Source organism: Lampris incognitus, chromosome 16, assembly GCF_029633865.1.
Source record: "Lampris incognitus isolate fLamInc1 chromosome 16, fLamInc1.hap2, whole genome shotgun sequence".
Taxonomy (NCBI): Eukaryota; Metazoa; Chordata; class Actinopteri; order Lampriformes; family Lampridae; genus Lampris; species Lampris incognitus.
The window spans coordinates 32641232-32668137 of NC_079226.1; the positions used below are offsets into that span (position 1 = coordinate 32641232).

General features: G+C 43.2%; 2 protein-coding genes and 1 long non-coding RNA gene across 3 annotated transcripts; 1 reads left to right on the forward strand and 2 right to left on the reverse strand.

Moving 5' to 3' along the window:
* Positions 1 to 510: 510 nt before the first annotated feature.
* LOC130126845 (uncharacterized) lies at positions 511 to 4041 on the reverse strand. Its single transcript, XR_008811741.1, has 3 exons — positions 3568 to 4041; positions 2981 to 3184; positions 511 to 1418 (listed from the first exon to the last, which is right to left on the reverse strand). It is a non-coding gene; the product is annotated as an uncharacterized LOC130126845 (long non-coding RNA).
* A 6308-nt stretch (positions 4042 to 10349) lies between these two features.
* yipf6 (Yip1 domain family, member 6) lies at positions 10350 to 12570 on the reverse strand. Its single transcript, XM_056296116.1, has one exon. The coding sequence runs from the start codon at positions 12014 to 12016 to the stop codon at positions 11330 to 11332; it is 687 nt and encodes a 228-aa protein (XP_056152091.1). The 5' UTR covers positions 12017 to 12570; the 3' UTR covers positions 10350 to 11329.
* Positions 12571 to 15133: 2563 nt separating this feature from the next.
* On the forward strand, positions 15134 to 26215 carry snapc1b (small nuclear RNA activating complex, polypeptide 1b). Its single transcript, XM_056296372.1, has 10 exons — positions 15134 to 15394; positions 15980 to 16139; positions 17817 to 17957; positions 18320 to 18424; positions 18857 to 19012; positions 19699 to 19755; positions 23530 to 23592; positions 23897 to 24023; positions 25105 to 25176; positions 25557 to 26215. Exons 1-10 carry the CDS (start codon positions 15264 to 15266, stop codon positions 25586 to 25588), a joined length of 1044 nt encoding a protein of 347 aa, XP_056152347.1. The 5' UTR covers positions 15134 to 15263; the 3' UTR covers positions 25589 to 26215.
* Positions 26216 to 26906: the final 691 nt, after the last annotated feature.

The following is a 26906-nucleotide window of genomic DNA, read 5'->3' on the forward strand; positions in this document are numbered from 1 at the left end:
CTCCAGCTGTCTGGGGAATCTCCTCCCTCTCTTCAACTTCTTCTGTAGGTCGGTGCCAAACCTGTCCATGACAATGAACCTGCCCCTGAATTGCAGTGGATGTAATCATTTAGTGATAAATAAAAAAAAATATTATGCATGCAGCAATCCAACCCCAGTGACACTGCATTGATTCTCTGATGAGAAATGAACACGGTTTCATCTGCGGAGAAATGGATTCCTGTGCATCGTCATAAGCATAAAAATAAACGCTGGCAAAAAAATGATTTAAAGATCTGCAATAAAGAGTTTTTTATTTTGTTTAACAATTTTTATTGATTTTCAATATACCCAACATACGTTTGTTTGCAGCATATACTAGGAATGAAAGTGTGTACAAGCATAGTGCAGCTGCATTATTCAAATGATTACAATTTGGAAAAATACCTCACCTGTCCTCCTACCAAACCCACCCCATCCCTCCCTCTCAACCACCCCGATTGTCCCCTTAGGTCCAGATCTTACCGAGGATTGATTGTCCTGCAATTAAGTTTTTTAAGTGATTAAAGAAAATCTACTGAAAATGGAAATGTTTTGCTTGACCATAAGAAGTTGGAGTAGATTTTCTCTAAAAAGACATCCTTGTAAGCCAGGGATTCACAATTGCTTAAATATATTTTATTCAGAAGGCTGTCTTTCACAGCTTCTCAAAAAAAAAAAAAATTCAATTCTATTGTCAGCTTTTACAAATGTCTTTCGGGTCCCCTTCCCACATGCAGTCACAGTCATGTAAGGGGTTTCTCTTTGGCGCTTATCAGTGATGACACATTCTATTTTCACACAAAGTTCATAGTTCACGTGTCCGGGTAGCATGGCGGTCTATTCCGTTACCTACCAACACGGGGATCGCAAGTTCGAATCCCTGTGTTACCTCCAGCTTGGTCAGGTGTCCCTACAGACAATATTGGCCGTGTCTGCGGGTGGGAAGCCAGATGTGGGAATGCGTCCTGGTCGCTGCACTAGCGCCTCTGGTTGGTCGGGGTGCCTGTTTGGGGGGAGGGGGAATAGCGTGATCATTCCACGCGCTACGTCCCCCTGGCGAAACGCCTCACTCTCAGGTGAAAAGAAGCAGCTGGCAACTCCACATGTATCGGAGGAGGTATGTGGTAGTCTGCAGCCCTCCCCGGATCAGCAGAGGGGTTGGAGCAGCGACCAGGACGGCTCAGAAGAGTGGGGTAATTGGCCAAGTACAATTGGGGAGAACAAGTGGGGGAGTTTGTAGTTCACTTATCAATTCCCGCACTTTGGGGCTGGGCCATGGGTGACTGTTAAAGTAATCCCTCAGGATGTAGGACTTCTCCACCAGAAGATCCAATCGCACCAAATGCTGCATTCAGTGGAGGATCAGAAGATCCTTCTCTGGCTCCATATGGAAAAACCTGGGGGACAAAGGGAGTTAATTACGGATGCATCAATATCACTTTTTCACTGCCGATACCAATTCCCAATATTAATCTTTTTTTCTCAGAAATTCTGACATTAAACCACCCCCTGTGCACACCTGCACATAAGTATGCAGACTTTGAAAGGAACAAACCATTTTAGACAAAAATGACCCTGAGAGCAGGATAAGTGGTTTGGATAATGGATGGATGGATGATAGAACCTGGGGGGGGAATGCTAGAGCTTATCCCAGCAGTTATTGGGCAGCAGGCTCCAGAGATAAGCTCCAATATCCCCGTGACCCTGAGAGCAGGATAAGTGGTTTGGATAATGGATGGATGGATGATAGAGCCTGCTCACCTAACAGAACCGCTCCAGTGGAAGCGTCTTGTCGCTGTACCCCTACGCCGTTTCCTCAACTCTTAAGATATGGCGACAGAGGCTACCACTGGAGCGGTTCTGTTCAATGTCTAGGTGGAGCAGTCCGGGGACTTTGGGTGCGATGGAGTCCATGTCCTTAAGCATTATGGCCACACGCAAGGTTAGCCTGGCCACACGATGGAATGGGGGTTGTGTCGGCCTTATTGTCATCTGTATAATGAGACAGAGCCAAAGAGGAAATAAAAACTAGTATCTTTCTGCCCACATTTTGTTTGAGCTCTTTTTACCAGGAAATAAACATTATGAAAACATTATTTGAACAATACTAATTATTTGCACTTAAGAAGCAACAAGTGGCTGAGTGAAACAACCTCACGGAGCTTTTTCTTCAGATTGAACTTCATCCATGATGTAAGCCTCTGACACCTAGAGCATTTGCATTTACAATTATGGCCTCTTAATATAATTAAACATTTTTTGGGCTGGTTTAAGTGAATATTGCATACAGTCTGCCTATAGTTTTTGAGCATATCTTACCTAAGTCAAACAGATTCTACTACCTTTAATGTGCTCAAAGTGCGCACTGTGCTCCTGTACTACGGAGGAAAATACAACTCTTGGATTGGGAATCAGTATCATCAGATACTCAATTAGTGTTTTTACACAGCGATCCAGCAATACTGCCGTAATGAAGACCCAGCTTCATGCCGGCTTTGTTTTTTTTTTTATACAATGAACCAAACAAAGGTGGCATAATTGCACCCCAGTGTGTGATTTTACATAGCATGCTGGCGTTCCACAAGCAGAAGCAGCATGACGTGTAACACAGCAGCATCGGCCATCCTGTCCTGCCCGCTGTCCCTTTTTACACAGACAGCTTTGGGACTACCTCTGCTGCCAGCTTAATGCTGGAACAACAATAACACCCCATTCTGTGTCTGTACCTTTTACACAGAATGGTGAGGTGGTTTAATGGTGCAACATTCCCACCTTGTAAAAGCTGTTTAGAAAGCCTCAATATTAAGTGATTCAGGTTGGATTAGAGGCAACAAAAAAAAAGTTTGATCTGGACATCAGTAAGTAGTAGCAGTGATAGAAGTAGAGCACCATTTGCTCTTCTTAACAAAATTGCAAAAAAACTGAATAACAATGTGCTTATGTTGACTGAATGACTGACCAATGATAGTGAAAGATGTCAGCTGGTCTAATGGACTTGACAACGACTTGAGGTGACACTTGATTTCATCTCTGATGAACTGGTATCAAATAGTCAGGGACCGGAGTGAGGAGAGGCTCCTCATGGCGTTCTCTGGCAGCATTGTTTCTGGGTAGTCCACCAGCTCCAGACTAGATAGTGCAGGACCACCATATTGCTTGGCACCTACGTAAGACAGAGACACATCACCTGTTCATTCATGAAAGATTGTCAGTGAAAGAGAAGGTAGCTAAAAAACTTACAATAAAAGTGTTGACAGCAAAACAATTTCGAAAATTTGTGTCAGGAGAGAGCCAAAGGCAAAAGCACCACAACAAAATCACTATTACATATATGACCCAGTAAGACAGAACAGTCTTCTTAGACTGTTAGAATAGGTGTTACTCTCCATCCATTATTTGAACCGCTTACCCTGCTCTCAGGGTCGCGGGGATGCTGGAGCCTATTCCAGCAGTCATTGGTGTTACTCTATCATTTTAAAATGGTTCGTATTTTCATGTTCGTCCCAGCAAGAAAAACAGGGTACGGTTTGTACTATAGCTATTTACCTGGCTGCTGATTGTAGGGGCTGAAGTAATCATCCGACAGAGAAGTAAAAGGCTCCCCTCTCATTCTCCAAGACAAGTGCTTCGGTTTTTTCAGCCTAAGGAGCATGTGATGAAAAACATTTCTGGGGACGGGCCGCACCTCATCTCCGAGCATAGCGCCGCTTCTTGGATGGGAAAGGAGACGTAGGTTGAACAGGTTGGACACAGCATAGATAAACTACAGTACAGGGGAGGTGGACCTTGCATACGCTAAGGTGAGTAAGGTGATTCTGTAGATGCTCGGTCAGGCTCTGGCCAAGCATTGGCTCTATCCAGGTGGCGTTTCTTATTCCCAGATCTCGGAGGTTTGGGAAACCCTTGAGCTTGAGGTATTTCTCTTTATACAGACGCCGCCATCCACAAAAACCACAGCAGTCAGGGTCGGGACATATTTGATAAGGTGATGCCAGTCTTTTCTTTTTAAGTGCTGCACCGCAACACGGGTGATCCTCCTTGCGTGAAGAGTGGCCCAAAACCCGGAACTGTAGCGCTTGATATCGGTCAGTACCACAATAAAGTCTTTCCACAGCGACGGGTGATCGATAAGCTTTTTCAAATACTTGCAGCAAGTGCGAACAACGTGTTTTTCTTCTGTCGACAAAAACCCAAAAACGTAGACCCAAACTTCCGGTGGAAGTTGTGGGAATTCCTCCATAAGTAGCATGGCACAGATACCTCTTGTGCACGGCCGTCTCAGTATTCAGGCTAACGTTGCGAATTATGGCAAAATACGCAGCCGTCTAAACGAGACGGGTTCGCAAAGCGCAGGCTACGAATCACTAACGAGGCTAAACGGTTTGGGGTGCAGAACAACCGTACACCGGCGGCGTGATTTAGCTGTGCGCCTGTGTACGCCTTCCTCCCGTGTTATCGTCGCGTAGAGATGTCGTCATTATTTACGGAACTAACCAATGTGCCGCTGCCTGATGGGAAAACGTTAACTTTTTTACACCCACCTTTATTGTACAAAACACATGTACATTACATTATGGACGAAAAACTGTTAATGCCGGGGGTGTATACACAAAACAAAAGGAGACGAATACAAAAAAAATATGAAAAATAATTTTTCTTCAAAATAAAGTGCTGTCAGTCTAAGAAATCTATCGAAACCACAGTTAGTTCTAATTACCTTCTTGTTTTCGAGTCCTCTTATCGTAGTGCCACACTGATGCACTTCTTGATGAGCATTTCCAAAATTTGGTCCATCCATCTCTTTTTATGAATGTTGAATTGTCCCAATAATAAAGTTAACTGTGTAAAGAAAACAATATCTTTATCCATCTCATTATCTTCAAGACAAATTAAAATGTATTGATCCTGAAAGTGGATTGCTTGTCCAGTTTTCCTTCTAATGCTAAACATCCAACCAAAATATTCTGGTATGCATGGGGTGATAAAATAAATGACAGATTAAAATTTTACAGAGACGGTCTCTCAAGGGAGGTGTCGGATATAGTCAATTACCGTAAACATAATTAAAGTGGGGGGTAACTGAGCTCAAATCTGTGTTTTGGGATACCCATACCCCAGGAAAACATATCAGTAACCACCCAGCCAATTCTGTATGATTAAAAATGTTGCTAAGTATATAAAACAAAGCTTTAAAAACGTGTAAAAATCTGCAGCGTCCACTGGTTTCAGATTCTGGGGGCGTGACACCGAAACCATGCGCTGTAGAGTGGGGAGAACCTGTCAAATAGCTACCCTGGTTACTGTTGATAAGAAGAGATGGCTGCCAACAGCAGAACTGAGCAAGTACAGCCCTATATGTTTGAACCAGAGGAGCCAGAGGACACAGAGGACGACGTACTGCGCGATAATCCCCGTGCCCTTATTCCTGTTGAAGAATGGTAATTTCATCTATAATCTATTTTCCCCTCCCATTTATGCAAGCTAACGTTAGCTAGCAACAGCTGTTAGCTAGACCCCGAAAGCTGGCATCCAAGAATGCACTTTCTATGCGCAGGCATAGCATTCACAAGACTTTCAACTGGCTGCTTTCAACTAAGGTTACTATACTTTCATCTACTATTTTCAACTGCCTCGGGGTGACAGCTACCGTTACGAGCTTTATATAGGGGGACAGACAGGTGAGATTAAGGTTACTATAGTAACCTTAGGTGGGATACGCAAAGGTGTTCTAAATCAATGCAAAGGAAAACGGCGACGTCACCAGGGAAGCCGGCCAAAAAAGCAAGGAGGGAAAACGGGAAAAATACCCAAAAACGGTCTAACTCCGCAAATCAGTTCTATCCATGGTTCAACACATTTTAACATGTCAACAGCAATACATCTCCCACATTTATAAAGTATTTTGAAGCAAATCTGTCAATTTGGTTACCCTGCTCTTTAAAATTATGGGTGAATATCATATATAAATGCAAATGGAAAAACGGCAACCCCCCCTTAACTGTTTTAAATGTGAATGTAAAAACTATCACCCATAAAGATGTTATCTGAGAATAATCAGTCTCTTAATGAATTATATGGTCATGTCTAAGTCTCTTTAATTTTAAGCAATTGTCCTTGTTGCTCAAGTTCTTTAGTTTGCTTTTTGCTATATTGTCAATCGCTTAAATGTTTTTTCTGTTTTGTGTTCCATACATAAATACATATATTGATAACTTTGTTAAAAGAAACACTCAATAGGGAAAGTGCTCAACAAATGAGCAAAATAATCCAGTGAGTCAAGGAAATTCTTTATGAAACAGTACAAGCCTGTTGTATGGCATGAAACAGGCTTGTATAAAGAATTTACTTGACTCACCGGATTAATATATATATATATATATATATATATATATATATAGTGCATCCGGAAAGTATTCACACCCCTTCACTTTCCCCACATTTTGTTATGTTACAGCCTTATTACAAAATGGATTACATTTTTTTTTCTTTCATCAATCTACATACAATACCCCATAATGACAAAGTGAAAAAGATTTTTTAGAAATTTTTGCAAATTTATTAAAAAATAAAAAACTGAAATATTGCATGTACATAAGTATTCACACCCTTTACTCAGTACTTGGTTGAGGCACCCTTGGCAGCGATTACAGCCTCAAGTCCTCTTGGGTATGAAGCTACAAGCTTGGCACACCTATATTTGGGGTATTTCCCCCATTCTTCTCTGCAGATCCTCTCGAGCTCTGTAAGGTTAGATGGGGAGCGTCGCTGCACAGCTATTTTCAGGTCTTTCCAGAGATGTTCAATGGGGTTCAAGTCTGGGCTCTGGCTGGGCCACTCAAGGACATTCACAGACTTGTCACGAAGCCACTCCATTGTCTTGGCTGTGTGCTTAGGGTCGTCATCGTGTTGAAAGGTAAACCTTCGCCCCAGTCTGAGGTCCTGAGTGCTCTGGAGCAGGTTTACATCAAGAATCTCTCTGTACTTTGCTCCATTCATCTTTCCCTCGATCCTGACTAGTCTCCCAGTTCCTGCCGCTGAAAAACATTCCCACAGCATGATGCTGCCACCACCATGCTTCACTGTAGGAATGGTATTAGCAAGGTGATGAGAGGTGCCTGGTTTCCTCCAGATGTGACGTTTGGCATTCAGGCCAAAGAGTTAAATCTTGGTTTCATCAGACCAGAGAATCTTGTTTCTCATGGTCTGAGAGTTCTTTAGGTGCTTTCTGACAAACTCCAAGCGAGCTGTCATGTGCCTTTTATTGAGCAGAGGCTTCCGTCTGGCCACTCTACCATAAAGGCCTGATTGGTGGAGTGCTGCAGAGATGGTGGTCCTTCTGGAAGGTTCTCCCATCTCCACAGAGGAATGCTGGAGCTCTGTCAGAGTGACCATCGGGTTCTCGGTCACCTCCCTGACCAAGGCCCTTCTCCCCCGATTGCTCAGTTTGGCTGGGCGGCCAGCTCTGGGAAGAGTCCTGGTGGATCCAAACTTCTTCCATTTACAAATGATGGAGACCACTGTGCTCTTCGGGACCTTCAAAGCTGTAGAAATTTTTTTTGTACCCTTCCCCAGATCTGTGCCTCCATACAATCCTGTCTCGGAGGTCCACAGACAATTCCTTTGACTTCATGGCTTGGTTTCTGCTCTGAGATGCACTGTCAACAGTGGGACCTTATATAGACAGGTGTGTGCCTTTCCAAATCATGTCCAATCAATTGAATTTACTACGGGTGGACTCCAATCAAGATGTAGAAACACCTCCAGGATGATCAGTGGAAACAGGATGAACCTGAGCTCAATTTGGAGTGTCATAGCAAAGGGTGTGAATACTTATGTAAATGCAATATTTCAGTTTTTTATTTTTAATAAATTTGCAAAAATTTCTACAAAAACTTTTTCACTTTGTCATTATGGGGTATTGTGTGTAGATTGATGAGAAAAGGAATTTAATCCATTTTGGAATAAGGCTGTAACATAACAAAATGTGGGGAAAGTGAAGGGGTGTGAATACTTTCCGGATGCACTGTATATATATATATATATATGTATATATATATATACACACACACACACACACACACACATATATATACATACATGTGTGTGTGTGTGTCTGGGACTGGAGATATATGTATGTGTATATGTGTAGATTTTCTGGCTTGTATTTATTGTTTCATATGCAAACTACAGTTTGTAAATTGCAATTGTAAAAAAAAACCAAAAAAAACTGAACTCACAAAGACAGCAAAGATGCGGCAGCTGTGTACAGTTTTGTTTTTCGGACGGTTACATCACGTAAAAACGTAATCTTTATTTTGATTTTTTTTTAACGTCATGAAGTAACCGATAAATGTAACCACTGATATTCTCTTTTCTCTGATATTCTCTTCCCAACTGTGCTCCAACATAATTAACTACATGCAAAACCTTAAGAACACAGAGTTTTAAACCAGAGAAGTCTCGTGGCTTTATTCTTTTTCAAAAATGCTTATCAAAGTTAAATTCATCGGAGGAGAACCACTGACTATGCATGGATGCATTTTTATTCCCATGTGCATAAAATGTACAAAAATATATGAGACTCAAGAGTCTTTGTTCATTGACCAAACAAATAACCTAGATTTTCTTGGCGAAAATAAAGGAAGAGTTCGTCAACTCTTGGTCTTGTTATCCCGGTTTGCATGCGCCACTCATTTTTAGTTCAACCTGTTTAATGACTTCTGACATTTGCCTTGAGCACTTGACGAGAATGGTTGAGGTTCATTGTCTTACTTGAGGGGCTGCTCTGGGGACACTTGAATCTCGTAGTTTTGCAAAGAGAAAGTGCAACTCCAACAAAATAATACTGTAGCCTAAACCATATTATCACAATGTTTATGCAAAATCTGAAAAAAAAATTCAACTCACATTTCAGCCACTTAGGTCACGCGATGTACAATACATTGGTATTCTATATTTGATCTGTGTCTTTCAGAGGGACATGTGGCTTGTTCTTGTGATCCTAAATTAGATTTAGCCTACAGGGAATAGGGTGGGCTTTCTAAACACTTGGCTGTGGCTACACCGTTCACAACTTAGTCATGCCCCATTTAACCAATCTTGTTTTTTTAAACCTGTCACTTCAATTTCCCCTAGCTCCACCTCTACTTATGCTTATCATGACTGAATTAGATTAAAGCAAGTCAACCCAAGGTACATGGGAGTGAACATAAGGCAAAAAATTAAACCTCCCACTATCTTTTATTATTATGAAATAATAATAAAAGGGACCTATTATAAAAAAGATGCAATTTGTTGGTTGCTACCTTGACTAATGAGCGAAAATAAAGTTATACACAGTGAAATACCTTGATTTACATCAGGAATACCAGCCCCTGCCTCCTGACATCAAACAGTAGGTTCAGGGTCCCTTTTGGTCGAAAACTCCTTTATACCAGTCAATCAAACGTGTAATTCAAAGGACTGGTGCAGGACAGGCCATGGGCGGGTCCAGTAATGTTTGCAGGAGGTGCAACAGATAAAGCTGTGGAAAGTAATGGCTTAGAGCGACCATGTGTCATGAAGTCAGAGAAACCCGGGGAGATTCCAGTTATGTCGTGTGAGAAGAAGACAGCGTGTCTACCAACTTGAGACAAGGCGCAGTCGTAACAAAACTAACGTTGATAGTGACAAGGCGCAGCATACAAAACCACTTTATTGGTTGGTTGCTGATCTGTATATATTGTTGCTGTTTTTAACTTGCCACTTATGTAAATCAGAATACTTTATTCATCCCTGAGGGGATCCCATGCAAGCTGAACCCAGTTAACCTGTTCCCGTACATTGCTGTTATGTTGATTCTGCCCATAAATTTATATGATGAAGGCCTTAAAACATGACTGAAACGTCATTTTTTTTAATACTAAATAAATGTTATATATTTTGTACATTTAGCAAGTGTTGCACCTTTTCACTATTGCATCCGAGATCCCAGTTATGATTTTTTTCCTCCCTGTAATCGTGGTACAGGTAATGGATGTCCTGCGATCTTGTATCATGTTGAACTGTCTAAGCTGAGGACATGAGATGGCTAGATAATTTCAGAAAAAAAACTGATTTTATACACACACACACACACACACACACACACACACACACACACACACACACACACACGTTCCATGTATATGTGGGCATGTAATGTTCCCACTGCTCTTCTGACTGAGGGGGATGATTGTTCTTTCATTGAGTCGGTAAGAAAAGACAGGAGTGGGTCTAGGCCAGCAAAACCTTTGCCAGCTTGTAACTGTACAGGTCAGTAGAGAAATAAGCCAAGAGATGATTTTAAATATAACCTCTAACCAATAATTATTTTATTTTCATTTTTTTGCATTTGATAGTGTTTATTAGCTCAGCAAAAGGCTTGAGAAAGGAGAGCCTAAAAGAACAGTTAGTGAGCACGTGTTACCTAGATGCAATCATTAAAAAGGGAAGAGATCATAACAAACAGAAAATAACTAAAAAAAAAAATAATCAAGTGTAGTTACATGACAAATCAGCCAGCCAAAATATAAGTCTGAACACTGAACTGTCAGGACAGAAGTGTACAACAGCAGCTGGGTTTGTATTAAAACTCACCGAGAAACCAACTTGCTAAGGCCCCAGAAAAGTTGAATCATGTTTCTCCCACTAAACATTGTGTCCAGACGAACTGACTCCCAACTTTTCTGAGATTTTTATCACCTGAATTATTGAGGATGTTATCATGGCAATTTGTCAAGATGCCTCTTTACCAATACCACCAACACAAAGTCCTGCACGCCGTCAATAGACTCTGACTCTAAATACACAAGATTACTTAACTTGAACACAAGAGAGCAATGTGGGGACTTGCTCTGCGCTGCCCAGAGGAAGACAGCTGCTTCTATACATTCACAGAACATTTCTATTCACATGCTTTCTGAAATAGTTCATAAATTCCATCAGACCATGCTGGATCACCAAGGAACAGTTAATTAAGCAATAAAGGGTAACAGTGTACACACACCGGGTCTAACTCACAAAAATGAGTTAAGTTTGCCTCTGCTGATTTTTTTTTTCCTTCCTGTCAAGTCGTCTGGCCTACGTGACGTTTCAGAGGCCCCTACACACCACAAAATATATAACGCTCTGGTCAGATCAGTAGTCCAGACAATCTTATTCATCTAAATTTAAAAAAAAAAGGACTTCAATGGGGTTCACCTGCGATCTCTCAATCCGGAATAAGCTTGCTGATCGCGTGTGGCTGCGGTCCAGATCGTCTCAGCTCGCCAGTAAACACCGGCGCAGTTTACTGAGACGGCGCGAAGGTGAGGATCATCCAGCCTATCACAAAGTAAAAGAGAAAAATGGGATAGACGACCAGAGCTTTGCGATTTGGAGGCTGGCTGTCCGCCAGGAAAGCCGTGGAGGCGAAAGTGGACCACCCAAACGACGCCGTCACCACGACCAGCCGCACCACGAAGCTCGCCGTCCCGGAGCCACTGAGCAGCACCACCCGACAGACCACCATCGCCACGGTCAACGGCATCACGCAGTAGCCGAGCACACACAAGCTCTGGAAGAAGGATATGGTGCCGCCGAGCAGCTTGGAGTTGAGGGTGATGACGACGGACCCGAACCAGATGATGACGAACACCTCCGCGAACTGTGGGCCCCCGTCGTCTTTGCTGTCAGCCGAGCCGCCCTGCAGCAGCAGCGCCAGGGTAACGCAGAGCAGGAGCGGGCCCCACAGGTCCCAGTCTCGGAGGAGAGCCGAGCTCTTCTTGGGATACATGACATGGACGAATTTGGTGCCCACCGCCCTCAGGTCCCGCAGGATGGTCTCTTTCACGGGCTCGTCGAGAGTGGAGAATTCGTCCTCCTGTCTGACCGAGCCGACGGGGACCGAGATGTCCCCCTCGACGGGTATGTCCTCGGAGATGGACACGTCCGACAGCCCCGCGAACGGCTTGCTGGTCTCGTCGACTTCGGCCATTTTCCTTCAGAGTCGTGCGTTTTACGGAGCCTCTTCACAAAATTATTTATGCCCGGGGCCCACGTCGGTTTAGGCCATTTAACGCCCCCCCCTGTAAATAATGTGTAGGATGAACAAAGGCTACTAACCAATGATATGAATTTAAAATTGATTGTAATTATCTTCGATTCCAGCGCACGAAGTCGGTCTAGAAAGAACACTGCGCCCACGTCAGCTGGGAGATGTTTACTTCCGGATGTCGTGACTCATATCCGTGTGGGGCGTTCGTATGCGCCTGGAAAATCGAAAGACTACTGTAAGTGTGATTACTAAGGATCACTAAAATCGATTGTGGTTCGTAACATTTAACTGTGGAATTTAACCAAACTGTCCATACATCTCAAAAGCCAACTAAAAGGGATGGGTATTTTCCCCAAAAAGTGTACCACTTTATTCAGAGCACAGGTTACCTTGTGCAGGACGGCATTTGACCTACTATGGGCAGTGATCACGCCCAAACAAACAAACAAACAAACAAACAAACAAACAAACAAACAAATAAATAAATATTGCTTTCTGAACCTGGGGTGTCCACCACTGTTATTTTATAATGGAACTTAGATGTTTCAATAATAATCCTGATATCTAATGTTCACTCATCATGCAATGCAATCAAATTGTCACTTCCATTTTAGCAACTTTCTCTAGAAAAAGTAGAAAGAGCTACAACGTTGGAGTGGAACTGATGATAAACCGCAGAAATATCCTCGACCATTATGTACGATTGATATTACCCTAATATAAGCACTGACAATATGGTTTAAGTGCCTCATGTTGAGGTAGTTTTACTTGACCACAGCTTGGAAGGAGGTGATTTCAGTTTTCTCAGAAACACACATGGATCACGTCAAATTGGGGTCAATTATCAAAGTAACGGGGAGTGAGTGCGGAAGAAAGGTGAAGAAGAGAGTGCAGGCAGGGTGAAGAAGAGTGTCAGGGGGGATTTGTGACAGAAGGGTACCAGCAAGAGTTAAAGGGAAGGTTTACAAGATGGTTGTGAAACCAGCTATGTTGTATGGTTTAGAGACAGTGGCACTGACGAAAAGACAGGAGGCGGAGCTGGAGGTGGCAGAGTTGAAGATGCTAAGATTTTCATTGGGAGTGACGAAGAAGGACAGGATTAGGAACGAGTATATTAGAGGGACAGCTCAGGTTGGACGGTTTGGAGACAAAGCAAGAGAGGCAAGATTGAGATGGTTTGGACATGTGTGGAGGAGAGATGCTGGGTATATCGGGAGAAGGATGCTGAATATGGAGCTGGCAGGCAAGAGGAGAAGAGGAAGGCCAAAGAGGAGGTTTATGGAGGTGGCGAGGGAGGACATGCAGGTGGATGGCGTGACAGAGGAAAATTGTCGTCGTCTTCGATTTTTGTATTAAGGCCTTTTAGTTATAATTAAGCACTATTATTTTTGTCTCCTAGTTGTTTCCAGTCATTTTCATTTGGTTATTAATAATCTTTTTATTTCCACCAGCTCCAGTCCCTGCCTATTTGCTCATTTCAATAGACAATTTGTTTTATTCTGAAAACATCTGTCTTGTATTCATAACGAATCTGTGTCTTATCAATTTTCAAAACAATATTCAAGGTTCTTGAGAAAGTATTTCTTGGACAACAATATTGTTGTTACGGCCCTAGTGCCGTGTGTCTGTAGTTTTCCCTCTCCAGGTGATGCCCCGCCTCCTGTGGAGCTGCTGATTGAGCCCAGGTGACCCCAATTCCTCATTAGCTGGGTATATAAGTTGGAGAGAGACACCCAACAGTGCCAGTGGGCCATTATTGGCAGCAGTGTGTGAAGAGAGACGGCCAGCGGGCCGTTGGTATCAACCAGAGAGCAAGCGCTTGTGTCTATGCTCCTTGAGGAGGGTGAAACCTTATTAGTGTTCTTGTTTCTTTCGGTTTGGTTGGATCTGAGTTTGTTTTGTTAAAATCCTGGTTAGTTAAGCGCCAGCATCTTTAGTTGCCTGTTTATTCGATAGTTTGACTAAAAGTTTTTGTTAATAAATCTGTTTTTACATCTGGTTCCGCCTCCCACCTTTCTTATTCCCCCGGGACACTTTTATTTTCTTTGTTACTTCCCCTCATCCCCCGGACCCTTAATGGGGAACGTAACAATTGTGCATCACGTATGGGAAGGAAATTTTTGTATGAGTATTTGTACAAAACGGTATTTGTAGATTTGAAGCAGGGTGTAGTAACTAGCTGAAGGAACGTGTAGTTATGGCATAGCAGATGATATGGGTCAGCTATTTATGAGGGTGATGGCATCAGGAAAGAATACAGTTACAGTAATATATCTACAACCATTAACAGCCGTCATTCTTACCTAGGCTTCAGATGGGCTAAGAAGGTAGATACAAAGTTACCCCACAATGGCTCTTGTAAACACTGAATGTGAACATGCATTGAACAATACTCTTAACACGTGTTATAATCTGTGATCCGTCGGGTTGTCTGACCCTTACAACCTCTTTCAGCCAGGAACCGGTAGTTTAAATAATGTTAAATTTAGGCATAAAGTTCAAGATGCTTAATTTTAGGTATTGGGTTGGAGACATTTGATATTGGGTGTGGGTTTTGTGTGGTTAGGATTAGCATCTGGAGGGTGGCCGAAATGGAGCGTTTTAAGGGCAGGGTCATGATCTGACGGGTCACAGATTTTGGGAGAACACCGGAATCAGTGAGCAGAAGAAATGCAGTAAAAACTCTTAATAAGAGCAGTTTCGACACTTTGATGGGCCCATAATCCTGAATGGAAATGGTCAAAGTAACAATTTCAGGGTGAAAAACTGGTAGATTGATGTTTGACAACTTTTCCACATACGTATTGAAGGGTAGATTTGGTTATAGGTCTGTAGCCATTTATAGAAGAAGCAACTAGGCTAGCCCGTTCCCCCCTAGTATATGCGATTAATTACTAGCTAATCACGAGCGAGTAATACCTGTTCTGCGGGTTTCCCATCAAATTCCAACAATAACCCAACAGCTGTATGCGTTATAACGACGAATTTGGAAGTCCAAATTTACGAGGATGAACCAAACGTTCCATCGTTGCGTCGCTCGCTGATGACGTTGCCGGCAGTCAAGCAACTATATCGACGTGCAGGTAGCTCATGTCAAACCTTCCCATTTTATTTTCTAAAAGAAAAAAGATATTCGTGTACAGCTGTGTTAACCGACGGACAATCAAGCAAGACACAGGTATAAGCGATGGAATCCTGTAAACGGCAAGTAAAAGAGGACTGCGAAGAGCTGCTCAGTCGTTTTCAACGTACAGATTCTGTTCGCTTTGAAATTTTCTCCAGAATCTGGAGGGAGATGAAGTTCTCGGATATTTTCCTGTAAGTGCCACGCAAAAAAAAGTATGTGTGTGTGTGTGTGTATATGTGTATGTGTGTGTGTGTGTATATATATATATATATATATATATATATATATATATATATATATATAATCCAGTGAGTCAAGTAAATTCTTTGAGACAGTACAAGCCTGTTTCATGCCATAAACAACCATCAGCTGTCTATATGTATTGTGTGTGTGTGTGTGTGTGTATAATATATAAAAACTATATATATATATATATATAAACTTTGTTAAAGAAACACTCAACGGTAGGGAAAGTGCTCAACGGATAAGGAGCAAAATAATCCAGTGAGTCAAGTCAATTCTTTGAGACAGTACAAGCCTGTTTCATGCCAGCTGATGATTGCTTATGGCATGGAACAGGCTTGTTCTGTCTCATAAAGAATTTACTTGACTCGCTGGATTGTTTTGCTCCTTATTTGTTGAGCACTTTCCCTACCGTTGTGTGTTTCTTTTAACAAAGTGTTATATATGCCGTTGTGTTTGTAGGTGTCACAAGCATACACATGTAAGGTACACAGGAGATGGACGGTGACCGGTGTAATCCTTGTCTCTTTCAGTGGCACACAGTCGGACAGAGAAAAGAGAGAATTCAGCCGTCAGATTTTCGCCACAGCCTACCCCTTCTTAATGCCGCCTTTCACCTTTCAGATCCGAGTCGGAGGGTTGTATTTACTCTACGGACTGTACCATCACCAGCTCTCCACACCAAAGGAACAGGTCGGAAATGGATTTAGCCCCAGTAGTATTCCCTCCTTTGTTCATTCATTTTACAGTCCTTTCTCAACCGAGGCAATCGGCTACAATTGCCCTCCAGCGTCTAATACGTCACAGTTTATTTGTCTGCTGTTAGTCTTGTTTTCCATTGGTTCTTGTTGATGTGTGTTTTTGTGATGATGGATGTCACAGAGAAGGAAAGTGGACATTGTGAATTCCTACTGCAGGATAATCTACATTCATTTCTAGGTTTGGGTACCGAACTCGATAGGGTACGTCGGTGCTGCCGAGTACCTATTCACGTTAGATCAATCGGTGCATAATTTCAGTACCTTGAGAATGGCTTTTGTTGTGAATTGAAATAAATATAGATAAGATTACTTCAGAGCCTTTTGAAAAAATCCCCTAGTTTACCGCTTGTTGCAAGTGCGCATTAGGGTGAGAAAGTATACATTAGAGAGAGAGAGAGCGTGCGTGAGGCTACATTACTCCTCCTCTCAACCTACAGTTTGTTGTAGCTGTCCAACACAGTAAGGGCAATGGCCTCTCTCACCACATCCATAAACCTCCTCTTTGGCCTTCCTCTTTCCCTCTTCCCTGGCAGCTCCATATTCAGCATCCTTCTCCCTATATACCCAGCATCTCTCCTCCACACATGTCCAAGCCATTTCAATCTTGCCTCTCTTGCTTTGTCTCCAAACTGTTCAACCTGAGCTGTCCCTCTACCATTAATCGGTCCTAATCCTGTCCTCCTTCGTCACTCCCAATGAAAATCTTAGCATCTTCAACTCTGCCACCTCCAGCTCCGCCTCCTGTCTTTTCATCAGTGCCACTGTCTCCAAAACCATATAACATAGCTGGTCTCAATACCATCTTATAAACCTTCCCTTTAACTCATGCTGGTATCCTTCTGTCGCAAATCCCTCCTGACACTCTTCTCCACCCTACCTGCGCTCTCTTCTGCACTCCCTGTTACTTTGAACAGTTAACCCCAAGTATTTAAACTCATCTACCTTTGTCACCTCTACTCCTTGCATCCTCACCATTCCGCTGTCCTCCCTCTCATTCACGCATACGTGTTCCGTCTTGCTCCTACTGACTTTCAAGAAGCAAGGAACAACAATTGTTTTATTTTTATTGGTCGCGTAGTCAGCTGACGCAGTATTCATTGACTGCTATTTGCTGGATGATCCAGCAAAAAAGGAAGCCTTCTGATTGAGTGGGCCTGAGTCCCAAGTGGGTAGGCTCAGGCCTACTTATGCCCAGCCACTATGCAGAAGTTGCAGTCACAAGCTTTCTAGGATATATATTTCAATTAAATATTAAAATATATTTACAATTCTTTATTTGATCTGTAACTGCACATAGGTAATCAGAATCAACAAAGGGTGACAGATCTATGTGGCATTGCTGCATTTGTATTTCAATGCAGCATATGTATACATGTTGTTAATACCACCAGAAGGTGACACTACCACTTTACATCACTACTGAGCTATTAGTCTTTACATCCCATCATCACCATATAGATATTTCTGTGTATCACCAGTTCTTTGTGAATGCAATTAGTCTTTAGTTTTTGCAATCATTTCCTTTTATTAGATTTTATCAAAATCTTATCTTGATATCATGCATACGTACCTGAAGCCCCCTGACTGAACCACCCTCTTTTCATTTTAGATCAGTCTAGCCCTAAAGGATTGGGAAGACTTGAAGAAGTTTGAGCGCGACGCTGCTGATGCGCAGCACGTTGATGCAGTGTACATCCTCAGGCACCTGTTTCTACAGAAAGCCTTCTATTTCTCTGCTATGCCAATCCCGGTGAGCCATCTCTTGCTATACACTGAATAAATTCAGTTTTATAACCGAGCAATTACTATCATACTTAATATGTTTTCAAACAAAGCAAGGAGCTTATTGAGCAAGATGTGAAACGCCAAGCTGCTGAGACTCTTCAGGCAACACCAGCTGTTATTGCTCAAGGACAGCTTAGTAGTGGATGTTGAGGGAGGAAAGGGAATGCCTTGCTTTCTTTTGCTGGACAGATTTTACCACTTGATCCAGGGATTTTGATTTTTGCAACCTTTGGTCACAAACCCGTTACTATGAATCTCCAAGCCCTTATGTTTTTCTCCTCCACCATCTTTTCCTTTCATTCGTCTGGTCCTCTTCTCTCTTGGCAGCTGACATACCATGTGAAGAGGAAGCCTGAGAGGAAGATGATGCTTGAGGACTTTATTGAGAAGGCATCCCGTCCACAGGAGCTGGTCAGCTTGGACCTGATGGAGGTGAGCCCAGATGGCTTGAGCCGATTTCACTTCTCTTTGAGAAGAGCTCTATGGCATGTTGCATTAAGACTGGTCGATACGTAGAGGAATAGATTGATACACTGACACATAGAAGGCGGGAGTTTAATTTCCAATCAAGATATGCACTGTTTGAAAAAATAGAAATGCAGCGCTTTGTCTTGGGTAATAGCCGGCATGAAAGTACAGTTAGTTTAGTGTTACTTTTAAAGGCAGGCCAGGAGACATCTTAGGCCCAAAATACTGAGAATACGATGGTATGTGTGTTTGAAATATTAACTTAAAGATAATGCCAAGGTGATGACTTTAACGTAATATTTAGTTTCAAATGGTCATATAGGCTTTTGAAATTAACCTGGCACTCCAAAGACAGATGGTGCAGAATGAGATGACATGTCACACTTCTGGTTGCAGGAACTTTCCAATGTTCACGAAGAGTACAAACGGCTCAAGGCCGTCATCTCATCTGCTCCGGACAAGCTAGAGCCATCCCTCAGCCTAGTCAAGAAGGACTTGGTGCCTATGCTACGCAGTGTTGTACTGGATTTTTCCAAGTGGCAGAAACAACGGGTAAATGTTAATTTATGCTTGGTGACTTTGACACTTGACACACAACCATTGCTTGATAGAAATGACTCATTTGGTGTGTGTGTGTGTGTGTGTGTGTGTGTGTGTGTGTGTGTGTGTGTGTGTGTGTGTGTGTGTGTGTGTGTGTGTGTGTGTGTGTGTGTTGGGGGATGGGGGCCTCACTCAGTGCTTCTCTTCAATCTTAGATTTTTTTCTGTGTTATGGATACGGTTATAGGGTGTTGCACAGTTATTCATCAGGTTTCTGAGTGCCAGAATCATTGCTGTGTTTCATAGCGTTTTGTTGCAATGGTGATGACCGAGCCCTTTGCCAAAGTGTTCATGCTAGAAGTCCCTAAATGGTTTCATTTGTCCCATGCAACACTTTTCAAGTGTTCAGTGAACAAGCTACAACCCAACAATGCTAAAAAACTAGAGGTGCTGCTCATGCTTATGAACTCTTGTGAAGCAGTTTTTTAAGGAACTTTCTGAGCAGTAATAAATGGTCTGAAACAACTTTTTCCCCCCTGTCAAAAAAATTATTACAGCACCGTGGAAATTGAAAATTAGTCATGATATTGTGATTATAGGTTTTGTTTTTGTTGAAATGTCCGATCGTAACTAACATGGTCTGTTGACATCGTTGTTCATGTGCTGAGATGGTGTGTCTTGTATTCTCCATCATTTTAGGATCCTCCAATTGTTAAGGATGAAGACAGCGGTGAAGGAACATCCACTCAGATTGAAGTGAGTTTTAGTTGATTTTACTGGCAACTAAATTTTAAGCATTGATGCCATGTGGCTGTTGGACTTAAAGGTGCAATGTGTAATATCAGCTTGAATGTTGTCCTAAGGTGATGTCATTCAGTGACTGGAATAGAAAATCAAAATAAACACACAGCTTAAAAAGGTAGTGGATGCCCAGCCTGTGGCTGCTGTACTTTTTTAATGCAAAAAAAAATCTGGTGTGCTGATGATTACTTGGCTTCAATCAGTACCAGTCAGAAACGTCCTGATCCTGGTACATCCTGAGATTTAATTTTAACCCAGGTGTCATCCACAAATCTGAATCAAAGGCTAGGTGGCATCCCTGGATAGGACATCGGAGCCCTCTTTCCCACTTCCTCCAAATACAAGTTGGCCCCTATAGGTGAGACTGGGGAACCCATAGCACACCCATGCTTCTGCCTGTAGTACTGCCCCCCCTGTATGTGAAGTACGTTGACTGAAGACAGCTTCAGACACACTTGGTCAGTGTTAAGGGTGGTCCTATTACTAAGGGTGGGGTTGTTTTGTAATTTCGTACAGACCACCTCCACTGCTTCATCAACAGGAATGCGCATGAAGAGAGACATAACATTAAGAGATCATTGTTTCATTCCCTTAAATTAAATCTCGGGAGGTACCACATTTCACCGACCACATTAACTCTGTGGACAACCACATCAAGTTCACCAGGGAGGACATGAAAAATGACAGGTTAGCCTTCTTAGACTGTGAAATTGCAATTGGTGATAGGGGACATTTGATTGTTGATGTTTACCGTAAACCAACACATACTAATCAGTACTTAAGGTTTGACTCTCATCATCCACCGGAGCACAAACTAGGAGTCATCAGGACCCTGTACCACCGAGCTGACAACGCCTCCACCGACACAGTGGCTGGGGAAGGGGAGAAATCCCTGTGAGTGTGGCTATCCTACTTGGGCGTTTGTCAAAGCCAGGAAGACACCTAAACAGTGCACCCACCGATCTAAGGGAGGAGAGGGACAGCAGCTGCCTAAGCGTAAACCAGTTGTGATTCTGTATGTGGCGTGAGTGTCGGAAAAATTTAGACGCATATTTTCCAAACACCGCGTCTCAGTTACTTTCAAACCCCAAAACACACTGCGCCAGAAGTTGGTCCACCCCAAGGATCAGGTTCCCCGACAAACAGAGCAGTATAGTGTGTGCAGTTAAGTGCCGGGAGGATTGCCATGACTTGTACATTGGGGAAACCAAACAGATGCTGGCCAAGAGGCTGGCACAATACAGAAAACCTAAGGGCCCTGACACACCAGGCTGACCCATGTCGGGCCGTCAGTGAGCGTCTGTGACCCTAGTTTTTGTGGTGTGTCCCGCACCGTCAGCACTAGTCAGACCCCTGTTGGCAGCTTTTTGGCCGATTCAGCATGTTGAATTGGCGGAGCCTGTCGGTGAGAGAGAGCACTCTGATTGGCTGTTCGAATCAGTGCTAAGCCTGCGAATAAGGGCTTTCGGCTGTAGGTCTTTGCGGTGTGTTCAAGTGCTACTTTTTGGCCCAGACGGCAGGCGACATGAGGCGACGCAACAGTCAGCCTTCGTCACCACTAGTTGCTTTGGTGTGTCTGAGCCCTAACACGTCAGGCCAGGACTCCACAGTCTACACCCATCTCCAGGCCAGTGGGCCACTCTTTCAAGGATGAGGATGTGCACATCCTTGATAGGGAAGAATGCTGGTTTGAATGGGGAGTCAAAGAGGCCATCTATGTGAAGAGGGAACGACCACCCCTGAACCAAGAAGGGAGGCTAAAGGCCCAAACATACTTGGGCGGAACGTACGCAGAGTGGACTCCGCGAGGAATGTCCACAGTCATTTGGGCTTCCATAGTTGAGCGCACTTCCGCGTTGTAGTTTCCTGTAAAACTGTCCGTGAAACACTACATTGCCCACAATTCTTGCGCATTGTTTACACTCTTCTGTCATGGTGTCCGACACTGACGACAAGGAAGAGATGCTCTGCCTGCTGGCTCTACAAGAAAATAAACTGAAGAGACGGTGGTATCTATCCTCTCTGTGACGTGTCGTACAGGTGTGGGTACTTTCGCACCTCGTCTGCCAGTCTCTCCTCAAAGCTCACCTCCATCATCAGACGTTCCGGCTTTCTTTGTTCCACCACGCGATGGCGGCAAATCCAAAATCCAGATCGGTGTCACATTTATTGGAGGTCGATGTGAAAAATACATGCCGAGCAGTCTTTTGTGTGACACTGGTGCGCAGCGCGGACTCATCGCGGTCGTAAAATCTGAGCTTTGCGCGCACAGGGCTTGCGGACGTCCGCTTTTAGTCCGGCGGAGTCCGCTCCGCGTACGTTCCGCCCGAGTATGTTTGGGCCTTAAGAGTACATCTGTCACCATCTTACAATGTTGTGATTGCAGCCATTCCCCAACCCTCTGTGAATAGTACACATGGCCTTTGAAACTGTGGTTAATGGTCACACCCATATTTGCATATGAAACTGATTGTCGGTTTTGGTCATTATACAACTGTATTATTTATAAGGGTGGGGATACCTGCAGTCAGTTTAAGGCCCAGACACACCAAAACAACTAGCGGCAACGAAGGCCGACTGTTGCATCACCTCATGTCGCCTGCCGTCTGGGCCAAAAAGTAGCACATGAATGCATCCCAAACTACAGCCGACGGCCAGCTAGCTTGTACGTTCTGCACTGATTTGCCAAGCTGAACAGCCAATCAGTGTGGTCTCTCTCACCGACGGGCTCCACCGATTCAACATGCTGAATCAGCTGTAAAGCTGCCGACAGGGGTCAGAGTAGTGCCGACAGTGCGGGACAAACCGCAAAAACTAGGGTCACAGACACTCACCGACGGCCCGACGTTGGCCGACAGCTGACTGTTGGCCCGGTGTGTCAGGGCCCTTAGACTGAAGAGGTCACTTAGATGAATGATAAAACGTATCCGTCAATGGACATTGTGTCCAGATGAACTGATTCAACCCTCTCTGATAGCTGCAGAATGGTTTGGATAACAGTGGCTTTGTGCAAATGCTTGTTCCGTAAATTATCACAGTATAGGCTGAGATTTGCAAGATTCAGAGCAAATTCACTTTGGATAAATTGTTGGCATATTACAGATTGTAGCTCATTATCATTAGAATTCATATGTCAAGTACTTTTTTTAACCCTCAGTCACCGTCTCAAGGTTTTTTTTACACACCTACGGGTAAAAACAGTTTAGAGCCTTGATGTGGTTGAGAAAAAACACCACGGGAAAGTCAGGCGTTTTACATCTAAAGATACCCCACACATGCAGTATAATTTCCTCAGAAAGTTTTGTGTAAACTCCCCATTGACATTCAGGTATTGTAGGACAGACATCATCCATGACTGAGCTAGATGCACTTTTACTTAACTGTCTGTGTATTGTAAATGATTTGTAGCAAGTATACCAGAGACTAGTTACTAAATACCTGAGCATGTGTAGAAGTGCAAGCTGAGTGGATATTTAACAGGTAGCACAAAACAAATTAAATCAATGTTTTATTTCAAAATTTGTGATGTAACAAGTCACCAAGTTTACCCATTTCAACAAAAACTTCGACAGTCGGCTTCTGTTCGGTGGAAATTTGCACTGTATATTTTGACTGTGTACATTTAGATAAAATATTTTAAACTTCAAATTTCACCACCCAGATAACTGGAAGATTTTATTTTTCATGGGAATGGGCATTTAGACTGCCTGTCTTATCTGGTTTCCGCAGTGTTCCAGGAGATCTGAACTTCTGGCATCCATCAAATCAAGATCCTATGGCCAGGCAATTGAGGTTTGTGATTCCTGTGACAGTTTCCAGTTCACACTTTGCTTTTGCCCCCTTTTTGTGTTGAATCTATTATTTTATAACAAACACCATAAAATGTGTTGTTAGGCTGCACAACTAGTTCAGAATAATAATGTCATTTATTCGAAGTTGAAAAATCTATAAAACATTGATTTTTTTTCCCCATTTGAATTGAAAAATATTTCTTGTTTCTGTGTCATTTCACTTGGTCATTCTGTCTGTGTGCGTTTCATTTTCTGTGAGAGTGCATGCATGTCTATTTGTTTTTTGTACATGTGTGTTTCCTCAGGTGTCCAGGTCCCGGCGTCATCGTGTGGTAGAGATGGAGTTGATCAGCAACGACACCAACATGGCAACGCAAAGGAAAAAACACGAGTCACTCAAAGAAAGAACCTTTAAGAACGTGAAGATCAGAGGTATGTTCTACCAATCTCGCGCCATTGAACAGCTTTGACATGAAACATTGCTTTTGTGCGGCTCTCGCTCTCTCTGTCTCTCCCCCTCCCCATGGATCTGTCACCTACAAAATAGTCCAATTCACCTAACCACATCCATTATAACTTCCATGGCCTCCATTATAACTTCCGCAGCCTTATGCATTATAGATGCTTCCTCGCCAGCAGAACACACTGGCAGACCTTTAGTCCTCTTTCACCTGTTATGAAGACAGATAACAGCAATGCATTATATGATTATTTTTTTTGGGGGGGGGGTTCCCCTTTTTCTCCCCAATTGTATCCGGCCAATTACCCGACTCTTCCAAGCCATCGCGGTCGCTGCTCCAGCTCCACCCCTTCTGCCGATCCGAGGAGGGCTGCAGACTACCACATGTCTCCTCCAATACATGCGGAGTCGCCAGCTGCTTCTTTTCACCTGACAGTGAGGAGTTTCACCAGGGGGACGTAGCGTGTGGGAGGATCATGCTACTCACCCCCCCCCCCCCCGAACAGGTGCCGCCACCGACCAGAGGAGGTGCTAGTGTAGCAACCAGGACACATAGCCACATCCAGCTTCCCACCTGCAAACACAGCCAATTGTGTCTGTAGGGACCCCCCGACCAAGCTGGAGGTAACACAGGGATTCGAACCAGCAATCCCTGTGTTGGTAGGCAACGAAATAGACCGCTACGGTACCTGGATGCCCCGTTTATATGAATATTTCTAAACTCAGCTTGGAAACCCACTGGTTATCACAGGAGGAATATAAGACATTGTTTCATCAGATCTTCGAGGCTACTTTCCCATATACATCCTTGCTCATTATCACTAACGGGGGGGTGGGGGGTGGACTGTTGTGTTACAGGGAAGCTGATTAGACAGTTTCAAAGAGTGACATTTACAAAGGTAGAATACAAAGCATGTCTGCTGCCAAGCCAGTCCACATTTTGTCTTAATTTCACAAAGTGTGTATAGCTCAATAGATAATTGACCCATTGCACTCTGGTTACGTATTCTGGCCAATATGTTTGTGAGATGAGTGACAACTTCTATCTATTAGGTGAAATGGTGAGTGAAACCTTGAAGACCACGAAAATCTGGCAAATAAGCAACCCTGTCACAGAACAGGAAGGTAAGATGTACCTAGTACTGTCGTTCAGACTCCTTCTAGCATTCACACATCTTAATCAGCCATGCTTACACCACAGTACCCTTTGTTTTTGTATAGCACCAAGATGCACACCCATAATGCATTTTTTTTCTTATCCATTGCACCAGCCTCTCTGGTCACATGCAACTTTGATTTTTTTTTTTAACTAACTGAACCTCAAGCTAACTTGGACCTAACTTAAACCAAAGCTATTCTACTTGCCAAAACCAACTAGTAACCCTAAAACAATGAATCTAACAAACGATAAGGCCAAACTACAAAATCCACCTCATTTCGTCAACAGTTAGCATGTAGTAACTTTTCTTTTCTTTTCTTTTTTTTGTTTGTCCTGCTTCATCCAGATTCACCAGAAAAGGACAGGACGTTCAAGTGATGATTTCATTGGGAGTGACGAAGAGGGTTTGGAGACAATGGGCGGATGATCCGCTGGGGCAACCCCTAATGGGATCAGCCAAAAGTAGTAGTAGTAGTTCAAGTGATGATGAACACAGAAGACCCGACTTGGTCTACAGTTTGGGCAATCTGTGTCCAACATGCTCCCTCACTGTGACGGAGACTTGCCATCGATACAGTATTAGTTCATATCTCCAAATATTCACTATGTCTCCACTGTACTTCTTTTAAGAGTATATTTGTAATTTTGCAAATGTCACATTTTATAATTTTATTCATTTGAATTGGTGTTGAAACAAGTTGCACGACTTGTTTGCAGGAGAATGCAGGAGATTTGTGTTTCTCATGCTGGAGATTTGCAAAAAAGAATGTAAAAAATTGAGAGGTTTTTGTATATTCAAGATATTTTTAATAGCTTTTTATACAACGCATTTAAGAACAACTAAAGTTGTCCATTGTAATTTAAAAAATGTATCTAGATGCAATGTTGTTTTATTAACCATCCATCCATCCATTATCTGAACCGCTTATCCTGTTCTCAGGGTCACGGGGATGCTGGAGCCTATCCCAGCAGTCATTGAGCGGCCGCCAGGCCATCATAGGGCACACACACACACATTCATACCTAGGGACAATTTAGTATGGTCGATTCACCTGACCTACATGTCTTTGGACTGTGGGAGGAAACCGGAGCCCCCGGAGGAAACAGACACAGGGAGAACATGCAAACTCCACACAGAGGACGACCAGCGATGACCCAACAAGGTTGGACTACCCCGGGGCTCAAACCCAGGACCTTCTTGCTATGAGGCAACCGCGCTAACCACTGTGCCACCGTGCCGCCCGTTTTATTAACCGTACAAAGCTTTTAGAAAATGTCCTCCCGTGCGGTAAAAATGCATGTCACTTCGCAATGTGTTGACGTGAGGGCCATCGTCATCACAGTTTACGACAAGATTTATGGTTCTTTTAAAAACTCTGTGAAGTCACTTGTTATAAAAATAACCCATTTGTTTGTTCTCCCATGCAAACAGCAGGCGAATATTTACTCCCTTATTTGTGACAGAAAGTCCCTCAAGGCTCCAAGATGTGTGTATTGTGAGGATGTTTCGGCACGTGAATGGGATCGGGCTGAGAGAAAAGGATGCATTAGCAGTTCCTAAACAATTCAAAAGAGTTTTTACAACAGGCTCAGACTGGAGGAGTGGAGATTCATCTCTCGTGACAAAGTTCACATGTTTGATGATTCCTGTCTTTGCCCTTCTCTGCTGCTTTTGGCCTGATGGTTTAGATTAGCT

What these genes read in the sequence shown, in the direction of transcription:
- yipf6 (XM_056296116.1), bottom strand. Translation starts at nt 12,016, where the DNA reads ATGGCCGAAGTCGACGAGACCAGCAAGCCGTTCGCGGGGCTGTCGGAC.
- snapc1b (XM_056296372.1), top strand. Translation starts at nt 15,264, where the DNA reads ATGGAATCCTGTAAACGGCAAGTAAAAGAGGACTGCGAAGAGCTGCTC. An exon ending in TCAGCTTGGACCTGATGGAG is followed by an intron (nt 18,425 to 18,856) that starts GTGAGCCCAGAT and finishes TTCTGGTTGCAG; the next exon opens with GAACTTTCCAATGTTCACGA. An exon ending in CCTATGGCCAGGCAATTGAG is followed by an intron (nt 23,593 to 23,896) that starts GTTTGTGATTCC and finishes GTGTTTCCTCAG; the next exon opens with GTGTCCAGGTCCCGGCGTCA.